Source organism: Mirounga angustirostris, unplaced genomic scaffold (genome assembly GCF_029215605.1).
Source record: "Mirounga angustirostris isolate CCGP_5_RB_7025 unplaced genomic scaffold, mMirAng1.0.hap1 SCAF_3, whole genome shotgun sequence".
In the NCBI taxonomy this organism is placed as follows: Eukaryota; Metazoa; Chordata; class Mammalia; order Carnivora; family Phocidae; genus Mirounga; species Mirounga angustirostris.
The window spans coordinates 184,026,588-184,053,917 of NW_026991711.1; the positions used below are offsets into that span (position 1 = coordinate 184,026,588).

The 27,330-nt window shown below is 40.6% G+C and overlaps 1 protein-coding gene and 1 long non-coding RNA gene across 2 annotated transcripts in view; one reads left to right on the forward strand and one right to left on the reverse strand.

Annotated features, from left to right (window-relative positions):
* Positions 1 to 20,100, forward strand: part of COL4A3 (collagen type IV alpha 3 chain) — a 127,826-nt gene extending 107,726 nt beyond the window's left edge. Inside the window, exons 36-52 of the mRNA XM_045867844.3 lie at positions 763 to 852; positions 1,183 to 1,322; positions 1,779 to 1,905; positions 3,152 to 3,232; positions 3,563 to 3,661; positions 3,893 to 3,940; positions 6,952 to 7,137; positions 7,777 to 7,907; positions 10,471 to 10,543; positions 12,817 to 12,888; positions 12,976 to 13,101; positions 13,919 to 14,017; positions 16,109 to 16,321; positions 16,955 to 17,132; positions 17,499 to 17,613; positions 18,997 to 19,169; positions 19,963 to 20,100. Of these exons, the coding sequence (XP_045723800.1) occupies positions 763 to 852; positions 1,183 to 1,322; positions 1,779 to 1,905; positions 3,152 to 3,232; positions 3,563 to 3,661; positions 3,893 to 3,940; positions 6,952 to 7,137; positions 7,777 to 7,907; positions 10,471 to 10,543; positions 12,817 to 12,888; positions 12,976 to 13,101; positions 13,919 to 14,017; positions 16,109 to 16,321; positions 16,955 to 17,132; positions 17,499 to 17,613; positions 18,997 to 19,169; positions 19,963 to 20,047 (2,036 nt within the window). The 3' untranslated portion in view covers positions 20,048 to 20,100. The remainder of the gene's footprint in view (positions 1 to 762; positions 853 to 1,182; positions 1,323 to 1,778; positions 1,906 to 3,151; positions 3,233 to 3,562; positions 3,662 to 3,892; positions 3,941 to 6,951; positions 7,138 to 7,776; positions 7,908 to 10,470; positions 10,544 to 12,816; positions 12,889 to 12,975; positions 13,102 to 13,918; positions 14,018 to 16,108; positions 16,322 to 16,954; positions 17,133 to 17,498; positions 17,614 to 18,996; positions 19,170 to 19,962) is intronic.
* On the reverse strand, positions 4,663 to 27,258 carry LOC123838780 (uncharacterized). Its single transcript, XR_010410315.1, has 4 exons — positions 27,124 to 27,258; positions 15,550 to 15,648; positions 6,985 to 7,156; positions 4,663 to 4,760 (listed from the first exon to the last, which is right to left on the reverse strand). It is a non-coding gene; the product is annotated as an uncharacterized LOC123838780 (long non-coding RNA).
* Between the last annotated feature and the right edge of the window lie 72 nt (positions 27,259 to 27,330).

A 27,330-nucleotide genomic window follows, 5' to 3' on the forward strand; every position in this document is an offset into this window, starting at 1 on the left:
ATAACATAATAATAATTTAAAGAAAAAAAGAAATCTCAGGCTCTAAGTGTTCCCAGATCTAAATGTAGCCAAAATGTGTCTCTTGACTTACTGTGTTGAATATGAATTTTGCTCGCACAGTGTTCCAACAGACATTTGCTTCGAAATTAAATCCAAATTAAGCTGTTTATAGTCAGCCTATATTAACTAAAAAAATATTAACTTGCACAAAGTTCCATTTTTGTACTATGAATGTTATTTTGACACTGCTGATATGTATTATGAAATACACATACTATAGTTTATCACGATATTACATATCAGAGAAGAAAATCAGATAACGATTTAGAGGTTTTCAGATCTGCCTTTTTCTTTTTTAAACAAGCTATTGATTTTGCAAAGAAAATTTTCAAACTGAATTAACATAGCCCCTTCTTCTCTATGACCACATTGGTGACAAAATATGTTACGTGGGCAATCATATTTCAGTATTGCATTTCGAAATCTATTGTTATATGGTGGCAGGAGCCCCCTCTTGTCTGCTGGTATTGGTCCTGGGATGACTGTGATGTTTGAAATCCAAGAATCTAACTTTCTCTAATTTTACCTTGTCCGGGTCCTCAGTCCCCTCCTCATTTGGAGGCAAAAAGGCACTACACTAGCACTTAAACTAGCTGGTTTGGCTGCTCAGAATTCATTCATTCATGCAAGCAACAAATATTTATTGAGCACCTACACTGTCCAGAACCGTGCAGGGCATGTGACTATTTATTTGTTCTCAAGGCCTCAGGGGAGGTCCAGGCAGCACTGGGAATCCTGGAGAACCAGGACTGCATGGCGGGCCAGGAAGAATGGGGAACATGGGGGTGCCAGGTAAGGTATAAGATCCTATTATGAGCTTAAAGCTCATGATGGCTCTCAATTCTAAATTTTCTGTATTGCTTGTTGTTTTGGTTTTCCACTTGGCAGAAAGTTGGTGTAAAACTAGATTTACTTTTAGACAATGTACTGTGTGCCCTTAGAACACAAGTGAGAACAAAATAGTCATATTGTGTAAAAATCATCCATTATAACTCCCCGATGCATTCGTGATTCTGAAAAGCCAGCTTCTTAGGAGAAAGGTGGTTTGTGCAAAAGTTAGAAGTAGAATGCTTCAAGATCCCTGTGTTGCCCCATCTTACCTGACTTCTTTCCTAATTTCAGGTCCTAAAGGACACAGGGGAACTTCGGGACTACCAGGTTTAACTGGAAGAACGGGTCTCCCAGGTGTTCACGGTCTCCGAGGAGATAAGGGAGAGCCAGGTTATTCGGCAGATACAAGGCCGGGACCACCAGGACCAAAGGTATACTGGCCACTGAAGTAGTTATGTTTTGGTGGTGGAGTGAGTCTCAGCAAGTATCAGCAAGTGTCTGGACTCAGTGTGGGCAAAGGACATTGGCAATACCTCTGCGTTTTCAGGCAACTACTTGGGTTTTTTACCCTCTTTCCACAGCTCAGAATGCCTACCATATAGCTATCAGCTTATGAGCTTATCCCTCCTGTTTCAATCCCCTAGGAATGGCTCATCACTGTCCCTGCACTTGATGTGTACTGTCTTTGCATTTTGCACTGGTTCCCACAAATACCGTTGCCATCCCGTGCCTGGCCCCGATCACGGTGCTGGTACACAGCAGACACGTCATACGCATTGCTAACTAAGTAACCGAATAACTAAATGCAAGCAAACATAGTTCATACTCAATTATGATCACATATCCTGCTTATATGAGGATTTTAAAGGTGTTTGACTGACTTTAAGGGAGATCCAGGATTGCCAGGTGACATGGGAAGGAAAGGAGAAAGAGGGCTACCTGGCACCCCTGGACATTCGGGGCCTACTGGAACTGAGGGAGCCCCTGGAAATCCCGGAAGTCCCGGCCATCCAGGTGAGCGAGGGCTTTATAACTCTGAAAGCCAGAAGCATGACACTTAGCATAGCCCTTACCTCCTGGAATCAGCTCTGTGAACAGGAAGCTATTTAGGTTTTTGTACTACAATTGCTTTCATTCAACTTTGATTTTCAAATTCTTAGACACTAAGGAACAGTAAATTAATCGGGGGGGGGGGGCAATTTTTACTGATCAGCCAGTTTGGTGGGCTGACCTCTAAAATCCAGATCCTGTACAGGGCACCTGGCTGGCTCAGTTAGTAGAGCATCTAACTCTTGATCTTAGGGTGGTGAGTTCAAGCCCCATGTTGGGTGTGGAGCCTACTTAAAACAAACAACAACAACAACAACAACAACAAAACCTGATCCTATAAACAAAACTTAAATGCTGTCTCAAAGAATTCAGCCTAAAAACACAAAATGTTAGTTCATTGTCCAATCTCATGATATTTGTATTAGTTTTCTAGGGCTTCCATAACAACACAGACTGGGTGGCTAAAATAAGAGAAATTTATGTTCTCAAAGCTCTGGAGGCTGGGAGTCCGAGATCAAGGTGTCAGCAGGGTTGGTCTCTTCCAAGGCCTCTCTCCTGGGCTTGTATTGGGCATCGTCTTGCTGTGTCTTCACATGGTCTTCTCTGTGTGTCTGTGTCCTTATCAATTCTTACGAGGACACCAGGCATATGGGATCAGGGCCCACCCCAATGACCTCCTTTTAACTTAATTGCTTTTTTAAAGACCCTATCTCCAAATACAGTGATATTCTGAGGTACTGGGGTTAGAATTCAACATGTGAATTGGGGGGGGCAACACAATTAATCCGTAACAGTGTTGCAATTTTTTTTCTGGTCTGTTTCCAGGTTGAGCGTTGGCCTTCTTAGTTGCTTATCATTTGAGTTTTTTTGTTTTGTTTTATTAAAAACAACTGCCAAGCTACTGGGTTACAGCTTACTTGAAGATACTATTTAAATGATCTTTTCAAATACTGAAAGGTTCAGTGGATTTGCTGTTAACTCCCAATTAAAGTAACAGATCAGATACTGAGTAATCCATGTGGGAGGTGCACACACACCTTTGAAAGGGATTCGACACATCTCTGCTGTGCTTCTGTGGAGAAACTGTAGCCGGGACAAAGCCTGAGGGCCAGTGTGAGCACGGGGGGTGTAAGAACTGACCACTTCAGCCATCATCGTAACCATTCATCTTGTGCTGTTCTCCTTCCTTCTCGTCTCTCTTCATTTATAGGCAAGCCGGGCCCTGATGGTGATTTGGGGTTAAAAGGCATCAAAGGCTTCCCTGGTTCTCCAGGAGTCAAAGGCCCTCCAGGTTCCATTTTTGTACTTTTGTCTATTTCCCCTTCACAAGGGAGGCACATTTTCTCCTGAGGTTGGAATCTCTGTATACCTACCTATCCACTGCCCTTTAGAAGGTAGCTTCCAGTTACTTGGTCCCTGGACAAAAATGCAAAAACTGTGAGCTTAGATATTTATACCTATCTAACTCAAAGATCTGCCAACCCACACATTCTCACGTGATAATCCTCATGATAGTATTATTCTGTTCATAGTTTTCACTGTGAATTGAGCATCACATAACCACAGTTCTGGGAAAGGAGCACCTTTAACAGAATTCAACACATGACGTTTCTTTTCTCAGGACCTCCAGGATTGCTAGGATCTCCTGGACCAATGGGTATGAGAGGCAGCCAGGGACATGATGGAATTCCTGGTCCAGCGGGAGAAAAAGGAGAAACAGGTACTACTTGCTCATTAGCTCAGATCCCCTGGCTTTCTTTTCCATTGAATGGTTAGCGGCAGCGTAATTCTTGACGGCTCTAGAGATTCTTCTCCCACAGAACTGATGATCTTTAATGTCCAGATGTGTGGTAATTAAACTGCCTTCTAGTGCCAAAGTGAAACTGACCAAGCGGCATAGATGAAATTACCCACATATAAAATATTAACACACCAAAATTATCTCTTTCAGGTTTGCTGGGGGCACATCCAGGCCCGAGAGGGAGCCCTGGTGCTCCAGGTGAGAAGTGCTTCCTCCCTGACCCTGGCGATAGCTTCAAGAACAGAAGCTAATAGAAGTGCCTGATATATCAAATAAACTCCACATATTGAATGAAAGAAGTCCCAGTGGGAATATAGGATATTTATATTCTTGGCTGTTCAAGTAAAAATGCTTAAAAATTATTGCCATCATAACAGAGTGAGTGAATTAGAATTAGAAATGGGGATCCAGTTTTGGAATTTCCTTCTACTGAAAGTCTTTAAAAATCAAAAGATTTGCTATGTGTTCCTTCGTTGTGGTTGTTGGCATGGTTTAAATGTACCGCCTCCTAAAAGGGTAGAGGAGGCGTAGCTGGCTTCTCCAGGAGCTTCCCTCCCTGCTATTCTGAGGAGGGAGGGCAGTAAAAGCAGCCATACCACGAATTCTTTCCCAGCTTGTGGGAATGGGGGTGACGCCCACCCCCAGAGCCAGCTCGTGGTTCATGCTACTTTTTTTTTTTTAATTTATTTGAGAGAGAGCACATGAGAGGGGGTAGGGTCAGAGGGAGAAGCAGACTCCCTGCTGAGCAGAGAGCTCGATGCGGGACTCCATCCTGGGACTCCAGGATCATGACCTGAGCCGAAGGCAGTCGCTTAACTGAGCCACCCAGGCGCCCCCATGCTACTTTTTATCAAGGGCTACCAATAAGTCCCTCAACACCAAACATGGCAGTTTACCAAACATGTCATTCAAAGGATATACAGGTTTTTAGGCTGCCAGACTGTGGGTCTGGATTTCTCATGCCAGTGTTTGACAAGATAAGCAGCTTCTTCAAACTTTTTCCGTGTCGTAGAGAAACCTGCCATAAGAAATATTAGATTGTTTGCACCTTCTATTGACCCTTCCCAGATGTGGGTGCTGGGGAGAGGAGTACGTTATTAGCAGAAAGGGCTCTACTTAACGAAGACCTCAGGGTACTGAGGCTTACAGGAACCAGCAAGGAGTAGCTAGGTGCTACAGAGAAGCTCAGAGGGGCAGGAACTGCCTCTTGACCTACCAGCTCAACTGCGCAAAGTCTACAAGAGCTGTCCTTTTTCATTTGTTTCTTTTTTTTTTTTTAAAGATTTTATTTATTTATTTGAGAGAGAGAATGAGAGAGAGCACATGAGAAGGGGGAGGGTCAGAGGGAGAAGCAGACCCCCTGCTGAGCAGGGAGCCTGATGCGGGACTCGATCCCGGGACTCCAGGATCATGACCTGAGCCGAAGGCAGTCGCTTAACCAACTGAGCCACCCAGGCGCCCTCATTTGTTTCTTGATAATGACATAGTCTCTTTGGCTGAGCTCAATGTCCTCAAACCTCCCACACTCCCCCTTCCCCTAAGAGCATAAAGGCTTCTCCCAAGTCATAGATCAGTTTTAGAAATATGGTCAAAAGGAGAGTTTCTGGCCTATTTTCCTAGGCTAGGCTCAGAGTTTAACCATTTGGAATGAGAACACTTTGGCATCTATTTGGAAATAAAATTTGATGTAAAATGATCATACCTTAAGTAAAAAGGCCTTAAAAACATAACAACTAGCCTAATTATATAAGTAAATGATTATGCACCTCAATCCCCGTAGGATAACTAAATGTGGAGAAAAGTTCATTGAGACTTGGAAGGTATGAATCATTTTAATTAGTTTTAATTCTCCCAAATGCTAAAAAGAAATCATATTGTAAACAAGGAAGCATCTTCATGGGCATGGACTATATAACCTAAGACTGCATCTTGGTGCCTCCGACCATTGCCAGACCCTATCGAACAAATACAGCATTTCAGAGCTCGAAGTGAGCTGAAATCATCTACCCCCCCCGTCTTCAAAAAGCACAAATTATAGGCATAAAAGAGCTAAAGAACATGATAGAAAAAGTCTAGATATTCAATATTCATCCATTTCATCTCATCATTGCTCTTTTTTTTAAGATTTTATTTATTTATTTGAGAGAGAGAGACAGAGATAGCAGAGACAGCAAGAGAGCATGAGCAGGGAGGAGAGGGAGAAGCAGGGAGGAGAGGAAGAAGCGGGGAGGAGAGGGAGAAGCAGGCTCCCCGCTGAGCAGGGAGCCTGACTCTGGCTCGATCCCAGGACCCTAGGATCATGACCTGAGCAGAAGGTGGATGCTTAACTGACTGAGCCACCCAGGCGCCCTGATCACTCTGTCTTCCTGCACAATAACTTCCCAAGCCTTTCCCTGTGCTAGGAGCCTCACCGTCACTTTCCGTTCTTCTCCTTCCTGTCTGTCTCCTACAAGTGTGCCATTCACTATTTCTAGAATAACCCAGAGATAGGAAAGAGGAGGGAGTGATTATTTTCAGTTCATACAACATTTCCCATTCATGAACATCAAAGCACAATTTCCTTGAAGGTTCTCCAAGATGAAAAATACTAGTAATTAAGTGGTGACCCCTTGGGTATCCTCTTTGGTAAATCCAAACCTCCAGCCACATTTGTCCCTTCCAGACTAGTGTTTGTGTTCTGGGGGGAGAAGCAACCAGCGGACAGAATAGGGATCTCAATTTTGTTGCTCCTTTGGGTGTAGCTGGGTGCTTCTTCAAATGCGCACATCAGTATCGGGAGGTTTGGCTCTGAATGCTCTCTTGAATTGTCAGTGATTAAATAATGGCATTATAATTAAAGTTCATCAGATAATAATTGGAGCATATAGTTACAGAACACTTTGGAGCTTACACTACACTTTTCCATCTGTATATCATCTCACTTGACCTTTAAAGACTGAGCTACATCAGGTATTAACCATCATTTTTTAAAATAAGAAAAGTGACACATACAACAGTAAGGTGACTTTGCCAAAATCAAAGAACTGAACTAAGGCAGAAATAAGCCTCGACTCACTTCCTGGTAGACCTATAGTTCTTTTACCAGCCTCTATTAAAAAATATTTTGTGAATCTTTAAGCACAGTGTCTCTGCATTACCAGAGTTACCCCTAAACTGTAACTCCAAGTATAAGGGCATTACAGAAACTTACCAAACCATTTTCTTTGCAGGAGCCAAAGGAGACAGGGGCGCCCCGGGCTTACCTGGCCTCCCGGGCAGGAAAGGGGCAGTGGGAGATGCGGGGCCACAGGGATCCACTGGCGTGACAGGACTCCCAGGGCCACCAGGTGTTCCTGGCACGATCATCCCTGGCCAGAAAGGAAATCGAGGCCCACCAGGCCTCAGAGGAAATCCAGGTAGAGGGTCTACTTTTATCTAAGATAAAGAATGAAAAGAGCGTTTGACAACAGAAGCTTTCAACCTTCCGCTGGTGCGACCTCGTTGCTTCTTTTTCCCTCTGCTCTTCACCTTCTCCCACCCACTCGCTCTCATTCTCGCATAGAAAGCAGCAAACTGCTGCTGGTGGTCTTGTTGTTTTTATTTTAATTCCAGTTAGTTACATACAATGTAATATTAGTTTCAGGTGTACAACATTGATTTAACACTTCCGTATAACACCCAGTGCTCATCAAAGCTGTTGGTGGTGTTGAGGCTTTTGGAAAATTAGTAAATACCAAAGTAACAAGCCTAAAAGAGTGAGAGAGATGTATCCCATCACCAAGATTTATGGAGTTGCTACTATGTGTTGAGGACTGTGCTGGGTGCAGATCCTGCTGTAACAGACCTTCAGGAGGGAGAAACAGTTCCTGCCTTGAGCCAGGTGCTTCCCTGGCATTATCTCATTCAGTCTTTACCACAAGCCCATCACACTCCTCAACACAAAGAACGTGCGGGGTAACAACAGGTGCAGAGTTTGCCTGTCATCCAAAAACATCACCCACAGAACCGGCCACGCTCCAGGACAGGCAATACTGACAGGCCCTTTGTAAATTCAGGTGAGACTGGTCCTCCGGGACCTCCAGGGAGCCGCGTAAGAGGCATCAAAGGAGACAAGGGACTCCTGGGCGAGCCTGGCCCCAGGGGTCTGCCCGGAACTGTAGGAGCCGAGGGGCCACCGGGTCCGCCGGTAAGTGTGGGAAATTATTTTGACTTCTTATATTCTTCTACATCAATTGCCAGGAGCAGATGTACCCAGAGGCAAAAAAAAAAAAAAAAAAAAAGATTACCATTTGTGTTGCTTCTGTGCACCTAAGGAAGAGTCGGAAGGTTCAAAGAATCTTAAGAGTTGGACAGATTTGGCCTCTAGAAGTTTGATTTGTAGGGGACCCTTTTTTTTTTTTAAGATTTTATTTATTTGACAAGCAGGGGGAGCAGGAGAGGGAGAAGCAGTCCCTGCCTGATGCGGGGCTTGATCCCAGGACCCTGGGATCATGACCTGAGCCAAGGGCAGACGCCTAACCGACTGACCCACCCAGGCGCCCCAGGGGACTCTTTTCTATGTCATTCCTGACTTTTTCTTGTTTAGACACTGAACAATTCCAGTAATGGAATCTTTAAAAAAACACCTAAGAGTTTGGGGTCACTCTAGAGGACAACACAATTTTTCTCTATTAATAATGCTTTCAAAGTTATCTGAGCTATCCCCTGAATGTCTATTTACTTTTTCCTGTTGACATACCTTCCAGTGTTTGTAAATAGCTGCCACTTCCTTCCAGTATTTTTCTCCCCTAATAAATACCTGTGTTTTTCAAATTCAGTTTAACCCTTCATCAACCCTGCCTCTATTCTGAATATATCCTAGTTGGTCAATATCTCCCTTAAAAACACAGCCCCTGAGACAAGCACCCCCTGGGAGTAAGAACTCAGTTCCCCCATGGAGTGGTTAAAGGAGGGAAGAGTCTCACCACCTTGAACATCATCATTTTATAATCCAACCTAAAATTCCACTTGGGCTGTTCAGCTCCCATGTCACCACATTGTCACTACACAGTGAGCTTCTGGTCAGCCAGAGCCTGTGTGTATACATGTGTGTGTGTGTGTGTGTCTGTCTGTCTGTCTGCCTCTTCCTCATAAATGGCTTCTAAGTTTCCTCCATTACTTTTAGTTCTTGTCTGTTTATTTGTGACTGGGGTGCAGAAATTTCACATTTATTTTTTATAGTTGTCATTGTGTTCAGTTAGGCTTATGCTCCCAGCCTATGAAATTCTCTGAATTTCTCACCAGACACCCCTGTTTACGTCAAATTCTGGGAGACTGATGAGGAAGTCAGAGTTATGTCATAGACGCTCTGTGTTTTCATCAGTGATGCGCAATGAGGTCCTTTAACATGGTGGCGTGTCAGGAATCATGTTCTCTTGAGTTCTCTTGGTATTTGGTTTCCAGAATCTACCTTTTTAAGACTTTTTTTTAAATGAAATATTTGCCCAGTCTTTGGTATCTCTTATGTTCTCCATGATTCTTTGAAAGTGGCAAACACTGATCCTATAATCACAGGGAAAGTCCTTCCAAGGACACTGGGCAGTGGAAAGTATTGTTTGGAAATGTGATCTCTCTTAAGTCCACTGGGCTTCGACATTTGCACTTGAAAGGTAATTCTTCCTGAAGGATGTCTAAACTGGCTCTGTGCCCTGAACAACCCTCTCCTTGCATGGAGCTGCTCCCTCCTTACCCAAGGGCTGGGCCTGCCACCAGGCCCTCCTTCCTGGTAACATGTGCCTCGGGAGAATAGGCCAGACCTCAGGAGCCTGAGAGTCCTTGACCAGGTGGTTCTATTTTCTCTCTCTTCTTTTTTCACCTCACAACACCGTATTCAAGCATTAGGACTATTCCTTCTTTTGTCTTCTTGTTCCAAAGACAGTTGGCTCAGAGGCCAGTTTTGCTATTCTTGGCATTTTGAATGACCTTCAGTTCATTGTTTCCAAGTAACAGTATCCTGTCTCAACTCATATGGACAGTGTAATAGTAGATTTAACTTACATTCTGACATGTAGCTCCTTTCTGAAGCTCTGCTCCCTTCCCCCTTCTCCTGTGGGCTTGCTTGAGTATTCCATGGCTACAAGGGCATCTAGTGTGGGCCTCATAAAGAGGGAGCATCTCCTCCTGGTCAGATCACTGTATCCTTGCCAAAAGTGCATGTCAGAGCTCCCCTGACAATCCCTTCATCCCAATCCCTAGACACTTGACTTGTCTACCACTCTGACCAGGAGTAATTTATAACTCTGCCAGCTTAGAATTAGAACAATGGTGGGTGCCACAATTCAATATTGGCCCTGCTGTGTTTGCAAAAATTACAAAGAAAAATTATAATTTTCATTCTGGCAGTCCAGTGCCTGCTCTTCCTGAAAGATCTCCAAATATTGGGCAGTTCCAATTAGGATATAGCACATTCAATTGTAATAAATACTCATACAACAGACATTAATATCCAGAAGTTGTGTTTCCTCTTGAGGGTAAGGACAGGTTTGCTTCTGTTTTATTGACAATGCTAAGGAGAGGTCTAGGTGGTGGAAGAGCTATAGGGGGATTGGATGGATGGGAAGGTAAAAATGATGTCGGTCAATTCAGCTCATTCTGACCCAACATAATATTATATACTATTCACTTAAAAAAAAAAAAAGAAAAGAACAGCAGTGACTATTGTGATTTTTAAAATTTGTCTCTGGTTCTGCTCCCTTTTATCTGAAATACAGGGAGCACCAGGAAGCCCAGGTCTGCCAGGGCTCAGAGGTGATCCTGGATTCCATGGATTTCCAGGTGTGAAAGGTACTGTCTTTGTGCACTACCCTTTGGATGCAAAGACAATGATTTTGATTTATATTTTAGGGCATGGAAATGTTTACTGAACAGCTCAAGTCACCACGGACAGCTGGGGTGCAAACAGGACCTCAGTTATGAGTGAAGAAGGAAGACCACCAGCACCCAACCCCAGGGGTCTTAATAATTAAATCCATACCTTAAGAATAGAAACTATAAAAAAAATAGTTTAAAGTGGTTACCTTTGAGAATACTGATGTATGTTGGATTGGGGATGGAGAACTACATCAATATCAATAGTATTGCTTTGAATTTGCTTATTTTAACTTGTGTATGTGTTATAATTTTAAAAAGCTGAAAATCTAAATGAATATTTACTCAACTGTGAATGGGGGAGGGTGAGTAAATTTTTATATGAAGATTTAAATATTTGTTTAGGCACATGTATTAATGTTTTAATTGGAAGAGAACTGTAATTTGGGGGGTAAGTTTAAAATTTTCATGCACATAAATTTAAACTTCAGGTTTCAGAAAATAATTCTCAAGTCTTCCATAAGGATGCTATGACTTTAAATAAGGTTTTGAATATTGTATTTGTTGTCTTCACTGATTAAATCCTCTGGCATTGTTTTTGTCAGCAGGGAATCTATTACCATAGACTATGCAGGTACTAAATAGTGAATGTGGAGCCAAAGGGAACAAAGCCACATTTTCACAAAGGAAAACCTTTTCCAGGTCCAAGAGAGGACAAGGTATAGAGTTCAAAGAGAGCCTTCTCAATGCTTTCAACTGCTGACTCTTCAAGGAGCAAGTTAGTTAAGAATAAATCAAAGCAATTGATTCTGAGGAGTCCCACTAGACATTGTGGGGAAGGGTGAACACTGGCAGGCAGCCTGAGAAATGTGCCCCACCTGTCACTCCCTACCTCTCAGAACAGAAATATCTAAGATTGGGAAAGATTATATAAAGGCTTGGGGTCCTGGATCCAGATGTGCCTCACATTTCTGCCCTCAGCCAGGAGTCTGCTTCTCCCTCTCCCTCTCCCTCTGCCCCTCCCTTTCTCCCTGCCCCTCCCCCTCCCCCTGTCCTTCTCTCCTCTCAAATAAAGAAAATCTTTTTAAAAAATTATATAAAGGCTTCACTAGAGAAAAACATTCCGGTGAAATATTTAGAGGTATTTAGATGGGAGATTCATAAAATCAGTTCTTTTGAAATATGTCCCATGAAACACCTACAGTTTTTCTTAGATTTCAGAATAACACTATCTATCAGCTGGCACTACTGACAAGTTTGTACTTTATTTGTAAATTTTTAATCCCCAAAAGGAAAAATGGTTAGGCTTCTTCTGATGTATATAAATATGGACATCTTCCTTAAGTTCTGATACCAAGTGGATAGAGTGTAGTTTCCAGTTAACTTTTGGTACTATAATTATTTTATTGTATTTCTTCTGCTTTTTAAAAAATATTTTATTTATTTGAAAGAGAGAGAGCACAAGCAGGGGGAGGGGCGAAGGGAGAGGGAGAGGAAGAGGGAGAAGCAGACTCCCAACTGAATGGGGAGCCTGACGACGCAGGGCTAGGTCCCAGGACCCAGGACCCAGGATCATGACCTGAGCCAAAGTCAGGCACTTGACCGAATGAGTCACCCAGGGACCCCTTGTACTTCTTCTGTGAATACCATATTTAGTATTAAAGTCTTTCTAAGTGATCAGATGTAATAGCTACAATATTTCAAGATTTTTAAAAAGAGAGTATTTCTCCAAATCAGTGATTCTTGGTAAACTTTTATTCCTGTCAAAGACTATTTGGGAGAGAAATCGTACCATTTGGAAAGTTTACATGAAAGCAGATATTCTATATGTGTTCATGAGAGTTCCTAACATAACAGGCTCTTAGTAAATCTAGAGTAATAAGCCAAGAAAACAGATGACTATAACAATCGACATAAGCACTAAAAGAGGTTTTAATGTCACTTCATACTCTAAGTCAAATATTAAATTGAATTGGTTTCTGGACTTAAAAAGTGAACTCTTAGGAATTCTTCTCCTTCTATACTAAACTACAAGATCTTAATGCCAACTTCTAGAGTATATTTTTTAATAGACATTAAACATGACTGACTGAGTCCAAATAAAATGCCAAAAGTTGTAGCCAGCATCACAGTGCCCAGCACCTCTAGTCCTAACTTCCAGTGTCTATTCTTCCGGTTGATCATAAACCTGAAGAGCTAGGGAACCCATTGTTCTAAATGAAATCAAATCACCTTTTTTTTTTTTTAAGGGGAGAAGGGTAATCCAGGATTTCTAGGACCAGCTGGACCTCCAGGGCAAATTGGGCCAAAAGGACCACCCGGTAAATATTATTTCCTTAGTGTTGCTCTTCATGAATAAAAGGTAACTCATCAGTGAAGTCATCATTCTCTTATGTTCATATCAATAGGTGTACGTGGAGACCCTGGCACTGTCAAGATCATCTCCCTTCCAGGAAGCCCAGGGCCACCTGGCCGTGCTGGAGGACCAGGAATGCAAGGAGAACCTGGGCCACCAGGGCCACCAGGAATTCTAGGTGTGGCACTGGCAGCATTGACATGGATTACTAGGAAGGGGTCAAACTAAAATACCTGCAAAGTGCTTTGGAAGCAAGCAATACAACTTCACAGAAAATGTTACACGTTACAGTGTTTTTTACAATCAGTTTTAGGATTGAACTTACTTTACTCTTGACCAGCAGATAAAAGATCTTTTGAATCTACTGAAAACTGTTGCGTATAGTATAAGCTTGAGGAAATAGACTTTAGGGCACTTACAGGTGTTTTTTATTAAGCTCAAGTATTATGTCTGTCTTCTCTGACACTCTCAGTCTTAGAGCTCTATTTTGAAATGATTGCCTGAATAAACCTGAGTTCTGTGTATGTACACTTTTCTCACACTTTGTACAGCACTTGGAAGAGCAGTAAATGTAAATGTATGCTTAATCTTATGAAATCTTTTCCAAGTATTGGTTTATGGAAACTGAACTAACCCCCTGTTTGGGGTTAGCACACTGTAATAGCCTTCTGAGCAGAATGGTTATGTTTAAGTTTGCCTGAATTACCTGGGATATAAAAGAGATATTACTTTGATCAGTACAAGGGCATAGCAAATTCTGGAACAGCGTCAATCAAAATGGCAGCACAATTTTAAACTGCTGTTATTTCGTATGTTCCTAGTTTGTTTTTGAGGGTATAACAAGCTGGATGACCAACTGTCCCAGTTTGTCCGCAGCTCAGTTTGTAGGACTTCCATTGCTGAAACTGGGGAAGCCCCAGGGAAACTGGGATGGTTGGCTACCCTACGTTTTATCTTGTATGAACCATTCAACACAGTGTTGTTTTTTTGCCTAGGACCCTGCGGGCCAAGAGGTAAACCAGGCAAGGATGGAATACCAGGAACTCCTGGGCCAATTGGAGAAAAAGGAAACAAAGGTTGTAAAGGAGAGCAAGGTAAATATACAGCTGGTTTGTTCTCTTCACTGAATGAATGCTGTTTCAATATACAGAGAAGTCTTGTTTGAATACATGACTCTAAGAGTCATCTAGGTCTTTCAGTTTGTGTTGTTCACGTTGAAAGCCAGGAACAAAATGTTCATTTGGAAGAAGATGAAAAACGAAGAGTTACTGGAATACACCATTCTTCCTATCTCTTATCTGGGCACATGTACTCCAAATTTTTAGCCTGGGGACAAGTAGACCTAATAAAGCATGAATTCTATATTTGGAAAGGTCAGTACTGTTTTTAATTATTTATAGGAGTACTTATTTAATAATATCTACTTATAGGAGTGGCACATAAGTACAGAGTTCGAAAAAATATTATCTTGATGTGAATAGAAGAGCAACTTTGTATCTTTATCTAGGAAAGCCATCTTTGAACTATGCTATGCCATTTGTGAATATTGAATGACTGAACAGCTCATGTGTTACAATGAAAAAGGTCCTCTTAAATATTTTAGGGTGGAGGTAAGGGTGCTGAACTTCGGGGGCAAATATGTGGGGCCTGCTGGGAACAGGATGCCGAAAATGACAAATATGTCTAGAAGGCTATGGTCGAAGGCCATTTTTGCTGGCTATACACAGGGTGTCCAGAACCAGAGGAAGCACACAGCTCTTCTTAAAATTGAAGGTGTTTATGCTGGAGATGAAACTAAATTCTATTTAGGCAAGAGATGTGCTTGCTTATGTGTACAAAGCAAAGAACAACACAGTGACCTGGTGGCAAACTGAACAAAACCAGAGTAACCTGGGGAAAAGTAACTCATGCTCCTGCTTCTGCCAAATTCCAAAGCAACCATCCTGCTAAAGCCACTGACCACAGAATCCGTGTGATGCTGTACCCCCCAAGGATTTAACTTACTGAAAAATAAAGGTGTAGATTTGCTCTCCTGTAAAAAAAAATTTAGTCTGAACATAAGCTATATATGTCAATTTGATATACCTGGATCAAAATCTACCTTCTGCAGAAGTTTCAAAAGCACTTTCTAGAAAATACCCACATATCCAAAACTTATTTTTTAGAAATGCTGATTTTGTTAAATAAAAAAAATTCTAAATGCAATTTTCCAATTTATTGACATATGACCATATCCACTATAATAAAACTGTAAAGACTAGAGACTTAAATCTTTAAAAATTCAAATACAATGCTAATAATATTAATTATGATATTAATTGCATAATCACTCATGATTTAGTATTGTCATGAGTGCACTTTAGAGCACGCTTAATCATTCAACTTTCCTTAAAATGTGTTTTCCAAAGTGGGAAAATGTAAAGCTTTTATTAGTAATTCTACTAATTAATTCTACTAATTAAAAACTTTATTGACCAAGTTTCAGAATGGGGCCCTCGCGAGAGTGAGGGTCCTACAATACAAATTGTGTTGAGAATCATTCACAAGTAGACAGAATTAGTCCTGATGCCACAAACGCCTCACCTGGCCTCTCTCAGAAATGCAGAAGATCGTGGATCATGCATACCTGCATGGCAGCTCACCACCAGGTCCTGTCCTGCTCCTCTAATCACAATTCCTGTGCAGAGATCTGGAGGCATCTTTTGCTTGTGGCCAGTTACAGCCCCTTGGGAATGAGGGTAGATATGGGGAAAAGTGAAGAAGGTGTATCTTCTCTATCTGATATTAAAAACATACAATTTTGGATGACTCAAGTAAGACATGAGACTTTGGTGAATTTAGGTATGACCTAATTTTTAATTTCAAAGAATAAGCCAAGATCCCGGAAAAGATAGGAATGATGGGTAGATGGAAAAATATAGAATCTTGGGGCTTTAACAAATCCTGGGGAAAGGCATCCTGATCTCAAAAATTCATCATACAATATACACAGATATTTATAAGAAGAGGCATTGTGCGATAAACTAGTCAACATTTAATATTGTTTGGCCATTTTGTAAGCCACTCTCCTTTAGGACCCCTTAAAGTGGGGCTCCACAAATATACATAAACATTGAAATTAGTACTTTGGGAAAATGAGTTTGAGGTTTTGTTTGTATCACAACACGTATAATGTGTTTTTAAAGGACCACCTGGATCAGATGGACTGCCAGGCTTGAAGGGGAAACCTGGACACATTGGACCACGTGTAACTGCAACAATGATGAGAGGCTTTATCTTCACCAGGCATAGTCAGACCACAGCGATTCCCTCCTGTCCAGAAGGGACAGAGCCACTCTATAGCGGGTTTTCTCTTCTTTTTGTACAAGGAAATGAACAAGCCCATGGACAAGACCTGGGTAATGTCCCAGTCCTACTTTTCAGTCATTTTGTTCCACATACTGATTGTCAACTTTTATAGCATGGGGGTACTTCTCTCTCAAGTGTGAACAAGCCTGAGTACCTTACAGCACTTTTTAAAGAGAGTGAATAAAACAACATTGGCCTAATGTCTAATTTTCATTCTGGAATGTACAGCTCTGGAAGGAGCCTAGCTAATGAATGTCAGTCTAGCTCATCCTCTTCAATGCAAACAATTTTCAATCACTTAAATCATCTGTTTACTTTTTAATCTTAAAAGCAGCATCTTTTCTGAAGCTTAGTTATTAGCTATTATATATATATATGAAGAACTGGGAATACTTTGAAACAAAGACATTTTCCCAACTGACCTCGACTAGTCCGCAAGTGCTAAACTGATTAGAAAAGGTCACCTGGAGTATTAAGGGGGTGGGAGGAGAAGGAGAATTTGTTTGCTTTTATTGGATCTTTGATTTCTATCATCATAAAAACTTTTTAATAACACATTCTGCAAATAACTTTTGGGTTGTCTTATTCTTGCCATAGGTTGTTTTAATTAGCCTCTACCTAGTAATGATGCTCAAAATAATTTTAACTTACTGAAAGTGATACTCAGTCTGATGTTTCATTAGGAACTCTCGGCAGCTGTCTGCAGCGGTTTACCACAATGCCATTCTTGTTCTGTAACATCAATGATGTATGTAATTTTGCATCTCGAAATGATTATTCATACTGGCTGTCAACTCCAGCTCTGATGCCGATGGACATGGCTCCAATTACTGGCAGGGCCCTGGAGCCTTATATTAGCAGGTAAAGATCTAATCCCTTAGTTTTGTGATGGGACCAGGTGAATCGTTTCATTTGTAACGGAACGTAAGGCAGCACATCACGGTGCAGAAAGTGGTGATGCTGCCATATTCTTTTTTTTTTTTTTTAAGATTTTATTTATTTATTTGAGAGAGAGAGAGAGAGAGAGAGAGAGAGAGAGAGAGAGAGAGTGTGAGTGGGGGAGGGGCAGAGGGAGAGACAAAAATTGCATGCTGAGCTCGGACCCTGACGCGGGGCTCGATCTCCCAACCCTGAGATCATGAACTGAGCCAAAACCAAGAGTCAGACACTTAACCAGCTGAGCCACCCAGATGCCCCAGCTGCCATATTCTGTATTTCACGTTACAGATGCACTGTCTGTGAAGGTCCTACGAATGCCATAGCCATTCACAGCCAAACCACTGACATTCCCTCATGTCCCAATGGCTGGATTTCTCTCTGGAAAGGATTTTCGTTTATCATGGTAAGGAGGAAAGGAACAGCAAATTCACAGTAAAGATTACCCTTAGAACCTTACATTGGACTGGGTGAAATGTGGCCCCCAAGAATGATGCTGCCTGACATTAATGTGCACAATATTCCATGGACATTTGCTTTAAAATCTGGAAACCCTGTTTACAAGTGTTCTACAGTCAACAAGTAGCCATGGGTTTGTACTATTACACCAATAAAGAGCCAAAAATGTGATTTTTGCCACCCACCAAATATATTTAACATTTGTATATGAACTTAGAGCAAGTTACTGACTGAAACCACGAAATGACCTGCTGCTCTTTTAAGTAAGTTGGTTTTTTGTAAATAATGGAGCATTTAAAAAAAATGACTCTACCCACAAATTCTAAATAAGACATTTAGGTGATGAGTAATGCCATATTAGTAATAGAATGCCTTTTTTTTTTTTTTTAATGCGGCAGCTGCTTTATATAGGTGTTCCATAACTCTTATGGAAGAGTTATGGTTGTTCCATAACTCTAATGGAAGCCCTGGAGGTAGTTCCTGTCTTCTACAGTTTCGTAAATAAAAATGAAGACCCCAGGGTCTCACAACTAGGAAGTGGTAAAGCTAGGGTTTGAACCTGAGTCTGTCTGCTCCAAACTCTTTTTGCCTTACACTATGCCCCTTTGACATTCATATGAAGATGGGGGCTAAGAGAAAAAGCCTTTTAAAGAAAGATGCCCCAGATGTTAAGTGCTAAATGAAAAAATCTATGGACTGACCATCAATGATTCTGATAGCCACACATATGTGGTTGGTGGTTATTCATATTTTGTATAGCATCAGTTATGACACATTATTCCCCCTTCTTTACTCACAGACATCCATTCATTCAACCATTAATTCAACAAGTATTTATTGAACACCTACCATGTGCCATGACTGTTCTAAGCACTAAGAAGAACACCAACAATGAACCAAAGTTCCTGCTGGTCATGGAACTTATATCTTAGTGGTGAAGGTAGACAACAAGCAAGAAGACAAAATAACCATAATGGTAATGAATTCAGATGGTGATCGCTACTCTGAAGGAAACAGGAGACTGTGAAAGGGACAAGGTCAAGGAAAGCCTCCTGGAGGTTATATTTAAGCAGACCCCTGAACTATGAGAACGAGCTAGCTGACTGAGGAAAAGGAGCATTTCAGGCAGAAGAAATAGCTTTTCCTTTCTTTTTGATGACTAATCCTCAACTTGGAAAGTACCTGGAGTATTAGCAGATCTGGGTAAAGAAGCATAAGAAGTTTATTTCATACTATTTTTTTTTCTTACTATTACAAAAAAAAAAAGTAGAGCATGGAAAATTTGAACACCATGCACAGAATTCTTATCCAGATATTTTTATCGTAATAGTTCACAAGTGCGGGTTCTGAGGGCGCTGGGCAAGCACTGGCCTCCCCTGGCTCCTGCCTGGAAGAATTCCGAGCCAGTCCATTTATAGAATGTCATGGAAGAGGAGTGTGCAACTACTATTCAAATTCCTACAGTTTCTGGTTGGCTTCATTAAACCCCCAAAGAATGTTCAGGTAACTATTCAAAGGCAAGTTTAATCTGATGACTCAGTTGCAGAACTATTCAGAGGTTGCCATGTTAGATTTTCATTACCTGTGTGTTGATGAACGCACATTTAAAAGAGCTCCCCGTGCCAACAAAACCCTGTTTACAAGTGTTCTACAGTCAACAAGTAGCCATGGGTTTGTACTATTACACCAATAAAGAGCCAAAAATGTGATTTTTGCCACCCACCAAATATATTTAACATTTGTATATGAACTTAGAGCAAGTTACTGACTGAAACCACGAAATGATCTGCTGCTCTTAATTTACTGTACGGCAAGACTTGTGAGTAATACAGACTATTTAAAGGGTAAGCGTGGTTTTTATTACAAAATAGAGAATCTGCAAGTTTGCATCACAGCCTATGTTTTCCTCACTGCTGCTGAAATACAACTAAATTATAAAATGTTGACATATATACCTTTCAGAAATATGCCTCCTATAATAAAGCTTAGATGAGCTACAGTATTTTTTAAGATTTTATTAATTTATTTCAGAGAGAGAGAAAGAGCACAAGCAGGGGGAGGGGCAGAGGGAGAAGCAGACTCCCCACTAAGCAGGGAGCCCCATGTGGGTGGGGCTCAATCCCAGGACCCTGTGATCATGACCAGAGCCGAAGGCAGACGCTTAACCGACTGAGCCACCCAGGCACCCCGTAGATGAGCTACAATATTTATTAATAAATCTCAAACCCAGCAAGTATTCCGTCTTTATCTATACATTGATGAGATTTTTTTGTTTGCGTTTTTGCTTTTATTTCAGAAAACCTATTCCATCAACTGTGAAAGCTGGGGAGTTAGAAAAGATAATAAGTCGCTGCCGGGTGTGCATGAAGAGAAGACAATGAAGAAATCAAAAGAAAAACAGAACTGTTATTTTTCATCCTAAATAACCAAGTAATGATGCAGAATATACATTTATTTAGGTATTTTTCTCTAACCAAACAATATGGTTCTGTGATGACTTGGTACAAAGTTTCTATTTGTTTCCCCACACAACAAAGCATTTCTTTTAAGTCAGTTCTGCCATCCTGGTATCTAAATCTGTGCTCTTGTGAAGTTTCCTAGGGCAAGGCAGCAGACTTTTCAAAAAATACCACTGAAATCCTATGCCACTTGTATCCATTGCATGATCTCAATGGCAATTGTATAAAGTCTCATGCTACAAGTTAAGAGCTATTTGGTCACTGGATGCCCAAGATTTGCCCCTTCTATTCCAGTCTTTGAAACTCAGAGAGGCTAAATGGGGTTTAGATTGTGCCACCACCCCCTTTAGCCCCTGAGACTGGATGGAGACGGGGTCAGGTGGAGTAATGGCGCCTCGTTAACTGGACTGGACTTTCAGACCTGTTCAGTAAACTAAAGCCTGAGGAAACCAGAACTGAACTAAGGTTCATGGTTATTCTAGGGCTCTTTCAGGTGTACCCAAGACTAAGGCCAAGAGAGGGTTTCCCTGAATGGTTTTGTTCATATTTTTAGAAAGATTTTTTGTTTGTCCATTGAATTCATTTCACCGCAGCAATGTAACCTGCTTGCATTCAAATTTTTACCCTTAGTGAATTAATTTTAATAGGATGATGTTACACACATACTCTGAAATGTATCTTTTTTTTTTTAACCAGTTCACCTACCCAAATAACAAGGATACTACTTATTAGATATGTACTTTATCCCCATCCCTATAAATGTTGAGAAAACTTAAGACATTTGCTGCCTAATCAGGCTCAAAATATTTTTCCTTTGTTGTGATCCATTCATATTCCGTGTAACATGGGTATTTCCAGATTTATTCCCTGACTACTTCTCTAATTCTTTTGTAAAAAAATTATGTGTTTTATATTACATAGTCTCACCAACCATGTTGAAAGAGTCCTGTAAAAATCTTAATGCACAAATTGTATAGCTTTGCAGATATAAGACTTAAGACTTGCTTTTCAGTGTGTTGATACATTCCCAAGGTTACTTAATTCAACTGAACAAGCATTTCATTTAGCACCAAGCCATGCCCCAGGCACTGTGCTAAATTACAGATAGGAAGAGGGAGAAAAAGAGACTAATGTTTCTGATCTGATATCCCAGAAAAGGTAACTAACTCACTGTTGCTGTTAAGACTCCCACATTATCTGAGCTGGCTTTCCCCCCCCTTTTCTTCCTTTGTCACTGTTCTTATATTCCATCATCATCATTCAGTAGGCCTCAATAAAGGTTTACAAAAAGATCTCTGCCCAGGGAAAGCCCAGGACATCTAGCTTCTCTTAGGCATCACGGAAGCCAAAATAGGAACAACGTTAAGAAAACATAGATCTGCAAGACACTAAGAACCACTTGAACTTGATGGTAGCGCTATTTGATGGATCTCAGAGGCCAGGTATCCTGAGGCAAAGCTCTGAAGATGCTTCCTGATCCACCCAGGTGGCGTTGGTGGTGCTGATATTTAAATTCAGGTTATTGCTTCAGTCTCAGTTGCTCTGTAAATGAAGGTGAAGGTGGGACCCCAGAGGACAGCACAGACTGTGACCTCGGTTCCCACCCTTCACTGCTCAGGTGACTGCTCTCAAGCCATTTTTACATTTAAACATTATAAAGGGCATTCTACTTAGCTTATTTACTTAGACTCACCTGATACTAAGACTTTTTTGCTCTAAAAATATCCTCCTGTCCCAGTTGTACCATAATGGCATATAGGGGCTAACTGATGGCCACAAACCCTCTATAGGACAATAGTTCTCAAAGTGTGGTCCCTGGACCAGCTGCATCTGCAGCCTCTGGGAACTTGCTACAAATGCAAATTTTAGGGCTGACCTCAGACCTACAGATTCAGAAACTCTAGGGGTAAAGCCCAGAAATCTGCATTTTCACAAGCCCTCCACGTCATTTCCGACACACTCAAAATTAAGAACAAAGTGCTGTAGGTAAACAGCCAAGAAACGATTCTACAGGCAGTTATGAGGTACAGCTGGCCATAACTACTCCATCTGTGCCTCGCTTTAAAGTCCCAAATCACAAACAACCCTAAGATCGTCTAATTTTACTAATACGTAAAAGCCCTAGATTGGTGCTAATGCCTAATTACTGGCCTCTGCTTATCCAAGCCTCCGTGTTCTCTTGCCCTCTTAGCAGTGTTTAACTTCTGAGGAAGCCAGGTGATGCTAAAGCCTTACATTCCAGTGAAGCCATATTAACAGTTGCTCAGTAATACCTTTGAGACTGAGCCTTAAAACACAGCTCTCATGCATTACTTTCCAGATGCCTATGAGTAGCTTACAATGTTATGAAGACTTAACTTTGTAGATAAAATGTAAATAACTTGTTTCTTTTCTAAATGGGGCTTCAACTTTTGAATTTCACAGTGTACTAAAATAATGGATTTCTCAGCAGTCTCTCTTTTTGCAAGGTAAACATTATTAACTTATTTATAAAAGTATTACAATAATGCTGAATTTGAATTTTATTGCTAATTTAACTTACAAAGACTTACTATGCAGCAAATGTAACTTACTGCAACTAAACTTAATTTAATGTTTACTCTATAACCAAATGAAATATATTTAAAATATATTGAATATTTTATATTATATCCTGACAACATTACAATATTGTAATGGACTAATATTTCTGTAATTATAGCTAAAATTATTTTATTGTATTGTCTAAAAATAAAATTGAAAAAATTATTTCTGGTCTTATTTTTTTCAAAGTAGAAATAATTTTTTTGAATTGTAAAAATAAATGTTCACTGTAAAAACAATAGACAATACAAAAGTTATGAAGAATATAAAAATTGCCATGATCTAACCAGTCACCCTCACCCAAAATAATTAAGGTATATGCCCTTCCAGAGTTTTTCCCTATAAATATGTTTTTGAACAAAAATAGAATAAAAACATGCTGGTTGTAACCAGTTTTTTTTTAACTTAATACTCTATGGATATTTTTTCACATCAATAGACAAGAACTAATCATTATTTACACCATAGTCCACTGCATGGATTTACAACATAAGTCAGTGAATCCCCCAATTGATGGACACTTAATTTAGTTTTATTATGGAAATACTGTACACATTTCATTTAACATTTTCCAGTTATTTCCTCAGGATCAATCTCTAGAAGGAAAATTATAGAATCAAAGGACTCACAGGATCTTAGGTCTTTGGTATACATATAAAAATGTTCTCCAGGGGCGCCTGGGTGGCTCAGTCGTTAAGCGGCTGCCTTCGGCTCAGGTCATGATCCCAGGGTCCTGGGATCGAGCCCTGCATTGGGCTTCCTGCTGGGCGGGAAGCCTGCTTCTCCCTCACCCACTCTCCCTGCTTATGCTCCCTCTCTCGCTGTGTCTCTCTCTGTCAAATAAATAAATAAAATCTTAAAAAAACAAAAAATGTTCTCCAGGAAGGTTAGAATTTCCAGCTATATCAACAATGTAAACACCCATCTCCATATGCTTTTACCAATTCTGGATATAGCTGTTCTTTTACAATTTTGCCTATCCCATTTTAATTTACAGTCTGCTCACTACCAGTGATGCTGCATATTTGTCACTTAATTAGTATTTGCTCTTTTAATTAATTAGTATTTGCTTTTTTATTTTTATTTGTATTTGCCTATTTTGTATTAGTGCCTGTTTTTTGTTTTCCTTTGGAGGGCGTAATCACATCTTTGCTCATTTTCTATTAGGGTATTTAAGAAATTTTTACAAATCAGTAAGAAAATGTATAGATTACAGAAATTATGGGTCATACATTTTGATAAATGTTTCCCATTTATAATATAAATATTCCTCATTCAAGGAAAAATATTCATAAAATTTTAAATGTAGAAAAATGGTAAAGAGGAATGCTTTTAATATACAAAATAAGAAATTTTGTAAGTAAGGAACTTTCAGGCTGTGTTAAATGCCAATCAAGATTATCAAAGGAAGAAACTGAACAGTGATCTTGGGTAATAGTTCTAAGAAGACAAAGAAGATTGTTGCTCAAATATATTAGAAATATTTTAATAATTGGGCCAAAAAATCTACATTGAAAACATTTTGAGCCAAAAAAATGTGTTAATACCTTTAAATGAACATATTTTTACTGCTGGCAAGTAGAGGGATGAACATTGTATTTGTGATCTCTCTCTCTCTCTACTTGCAAGTCTGTTTGGAAGGAAAAATTGTGATCAGTCTCTAATGGATTCTTAGCAACCTACTGATGGGGGACTTGCAGAGCCCTAACACTGCCTAGTTCACCTCATCCTATTTCCAGCTCTGCCTACTGGAAACTGAGAAACAACCAAACACAGAGGAAAAAGTAACTGATTTTGAATAACCAGGCTAAATCTAAACATCCAGATAAAATATGACCCTCTCCAGGTGTTTGTAGACTCTATAGTTTTTCTAAAAATGCTGACATTGCTCAAAACCTTTTTAAACTACTGCTTTGGAATTGGGTTTATCAGCCAAACCAGGAAGTAGGTCTCATCACTTTATACCCAAGACCTACAGCATGCTCAAGATATTTGGCTCCACAGAAGACATCCAGATGAGTAAGACATAGACCTTGGTCTCAAACATAGAACTTAATCTGGTGGCAGAAAATAAGGCAAATACATAGATTAATTATAACACTGGACAGAATAAGTGCTGTAAGAGATGACAAATAGTGATTCAAAAGTTGGAGGCCTCAGGAAATAATTATGAAAGAAGAAATTTTTAGGTGGTCCTTTTAGGGCAGTTAGGATTTCAAGAAGCAGGAGGAGGCCAGAAGCAGGATGGCATTCCAGGTAGCAGGAATATTATGGATAAGGGTAAGTAGTTAGGAAAGCACGAAGCAATCTCAGAGAATAATTAATGGTCAAGAATATATAGAGTAGGGTGCCTGGGTGGCTCAGTTGGTTAAGCGACTGCCTTCGGCTCAGGTCATGATCCTGGAGTCCCGGGATCGAGTCCCACGTCGGGCTCCCTGCTCAGCAGGGAGTCTGCTTCTCTCTCTGACCCTCCCCCCTCTCATGCTCTCTCTCTATCTCATTCTCTCTCTCAAATAAATAAATAAAATCTTAAAAAAAAAAAAAAAGGAATATATAGAGTATAAGAACATACATGGAATAGATAGGAATATATGGAATATATGTATTCTCTGTATATGTAAACATCACATGTGCATACACATACACAGTGGTAAATAAACTGGCATTGTAGGAGTTAGGGCCATATTAGCTAGAGTTTCAAATACCAGGTTGAACTTGTATTTCATTGGCCGGTATAAGAGCAGTGAAGATTCTGACAAGAGTAGAATGATCATATAAACAGTAACCTAGAAGACCCAGTATTTTATATACTGCCCTTGCCAGGCTATTTCATAATTTCAAGTGTTTTTAAAAATTACTGGATTGCTGTTATGGACTTCTGAATTGTAGAGAACTATAAATCATCAGTTTCTTTTAAACCTGGGGCTTCAAATTTGGGATTTCACAATTTTTAAAACTAGGTTCTTTGTGGATTCAACCTCTGGTAACAATTGGAGGAGAAAAATGATTGGAGCTCGGGAGGCCAATTAAAAGGTTATCAGCCCAGATGATGGGTAGTGATTTAGCATTGGGAACAGGACAGACAGAGAAAGTGGGCAGTTGGCATTGAGGATGGGGGCTTGAGAGACAGTGAATGATGACTTCAGAATTTTGAAACTTGATGATTGGAAAATAATCTTGCCATTAACTGAAAAAAAAAAAAATCAAGAGAAGGTATCTGGACTGGGAAGAAGGAGAAAATTGAGTTTGAAACCCTGTTAGGATTAAAACTCTAAAGGGGCACTTATGAAGAATTGGCTAGAACTAGTGCAACAGGATGAGACGAAATGTATGTGCTAATTTATTTAGATTTATATGCCACCTTTTCCCCACAAAAGATTTGAGGCAGTTATGGGTGCAAAGATAGTCAGTGATGGATTGAATCCTAAACAGGAATGTCCACATTAATGATGGAAGACCCAGCATGAAGCTGTATCACAAAAAACAAGGGGGCAGAGTTTCCAGGTAAGGGAGAGAAAAAGCCTTTTTTTTTTTTTTCTTCCGTTGAGAATCTACCAATGTTTGGTGGTTTCATGTACCACACTGACTCCTTTAACAGAACCAAATGATTCAGGAAGATTAAGGGTGATCAGAATTAAAGGAGAAGACTGGATCTGGCAACTGGTTCACAACCTTCATTTGTTCAAAACGTTTTTCGTGTGCGGAGGGGGCAGGAGTAAAACTCAAACTGCAAGTAATTGAGAAGTGGAAGGGTGTGGGAGGCAGCAGGGCCCTCATTTCCACAAGTCTTGGTTATGGATGGCTTACCCAGCTTGGTCTTTCTATCCTCCCCCAAAAGGTTGGTTTGGAATGACGCAGCATTCCTAAAATCTATCTTTTCTCACAGAAGAATGGTTTGCCACTATTAAGAAGGGACCCGAGAACATAATTCTCCAAGTGCTTCCCAAATTATTTTGAAGAATGGTAACCGCTCTGGAATACCTCTAGATTCTAGAGAGGTACCTACTCATGTGAATGTCCTTGTTCGACTGCTAAAATTCAGGCATACAAAATACCCCGCGATTTGGCTTCAGTCTGTCCCAATGTTGGGGAGCATAGCACCGAGTTTCCCACGGGAAGTTAGTTAGCTGGTTAGATCCAGAGAGGGCTCTCCCGAAGCCAAACAAGGCTGCTAGCTACTGTCAAACCGAACTTCTCCTTTTCCAGCATTCTCATAGTGAGGGATTAGTGAAGCCAGTCAGGGCAGCGGTCACTGTCAAGAAGACATCTAATAATTAGAGGGCTCGACCAGTAATCAAATTTGGAGTATCACCTGCAGAGCTGGTGAAATATTCAGAGTATTAGGCCTCACGCCACAGAGATTTTGATGCAAAAGTCCTGAAAATAGTCATTTTAACTGGCTATCGAAGGTTTACCTTGTAAACACGTGGGTCTTACAGATCACGAACTCTAGTTAAGTTCAAGCGTGAACCAAACTCAAACCACAGAAGGGTTGTTGCCTCCGGTTGGCGCGCTTTGCCCTCAACAAATATGTCCCCGTATCGCCGTCGCACTGCCCCCGCTCCTGTGCGTGAGCCTCACATCCGCCCTTCCCTGCGTCACATGACCAGGAACCCGCCTCA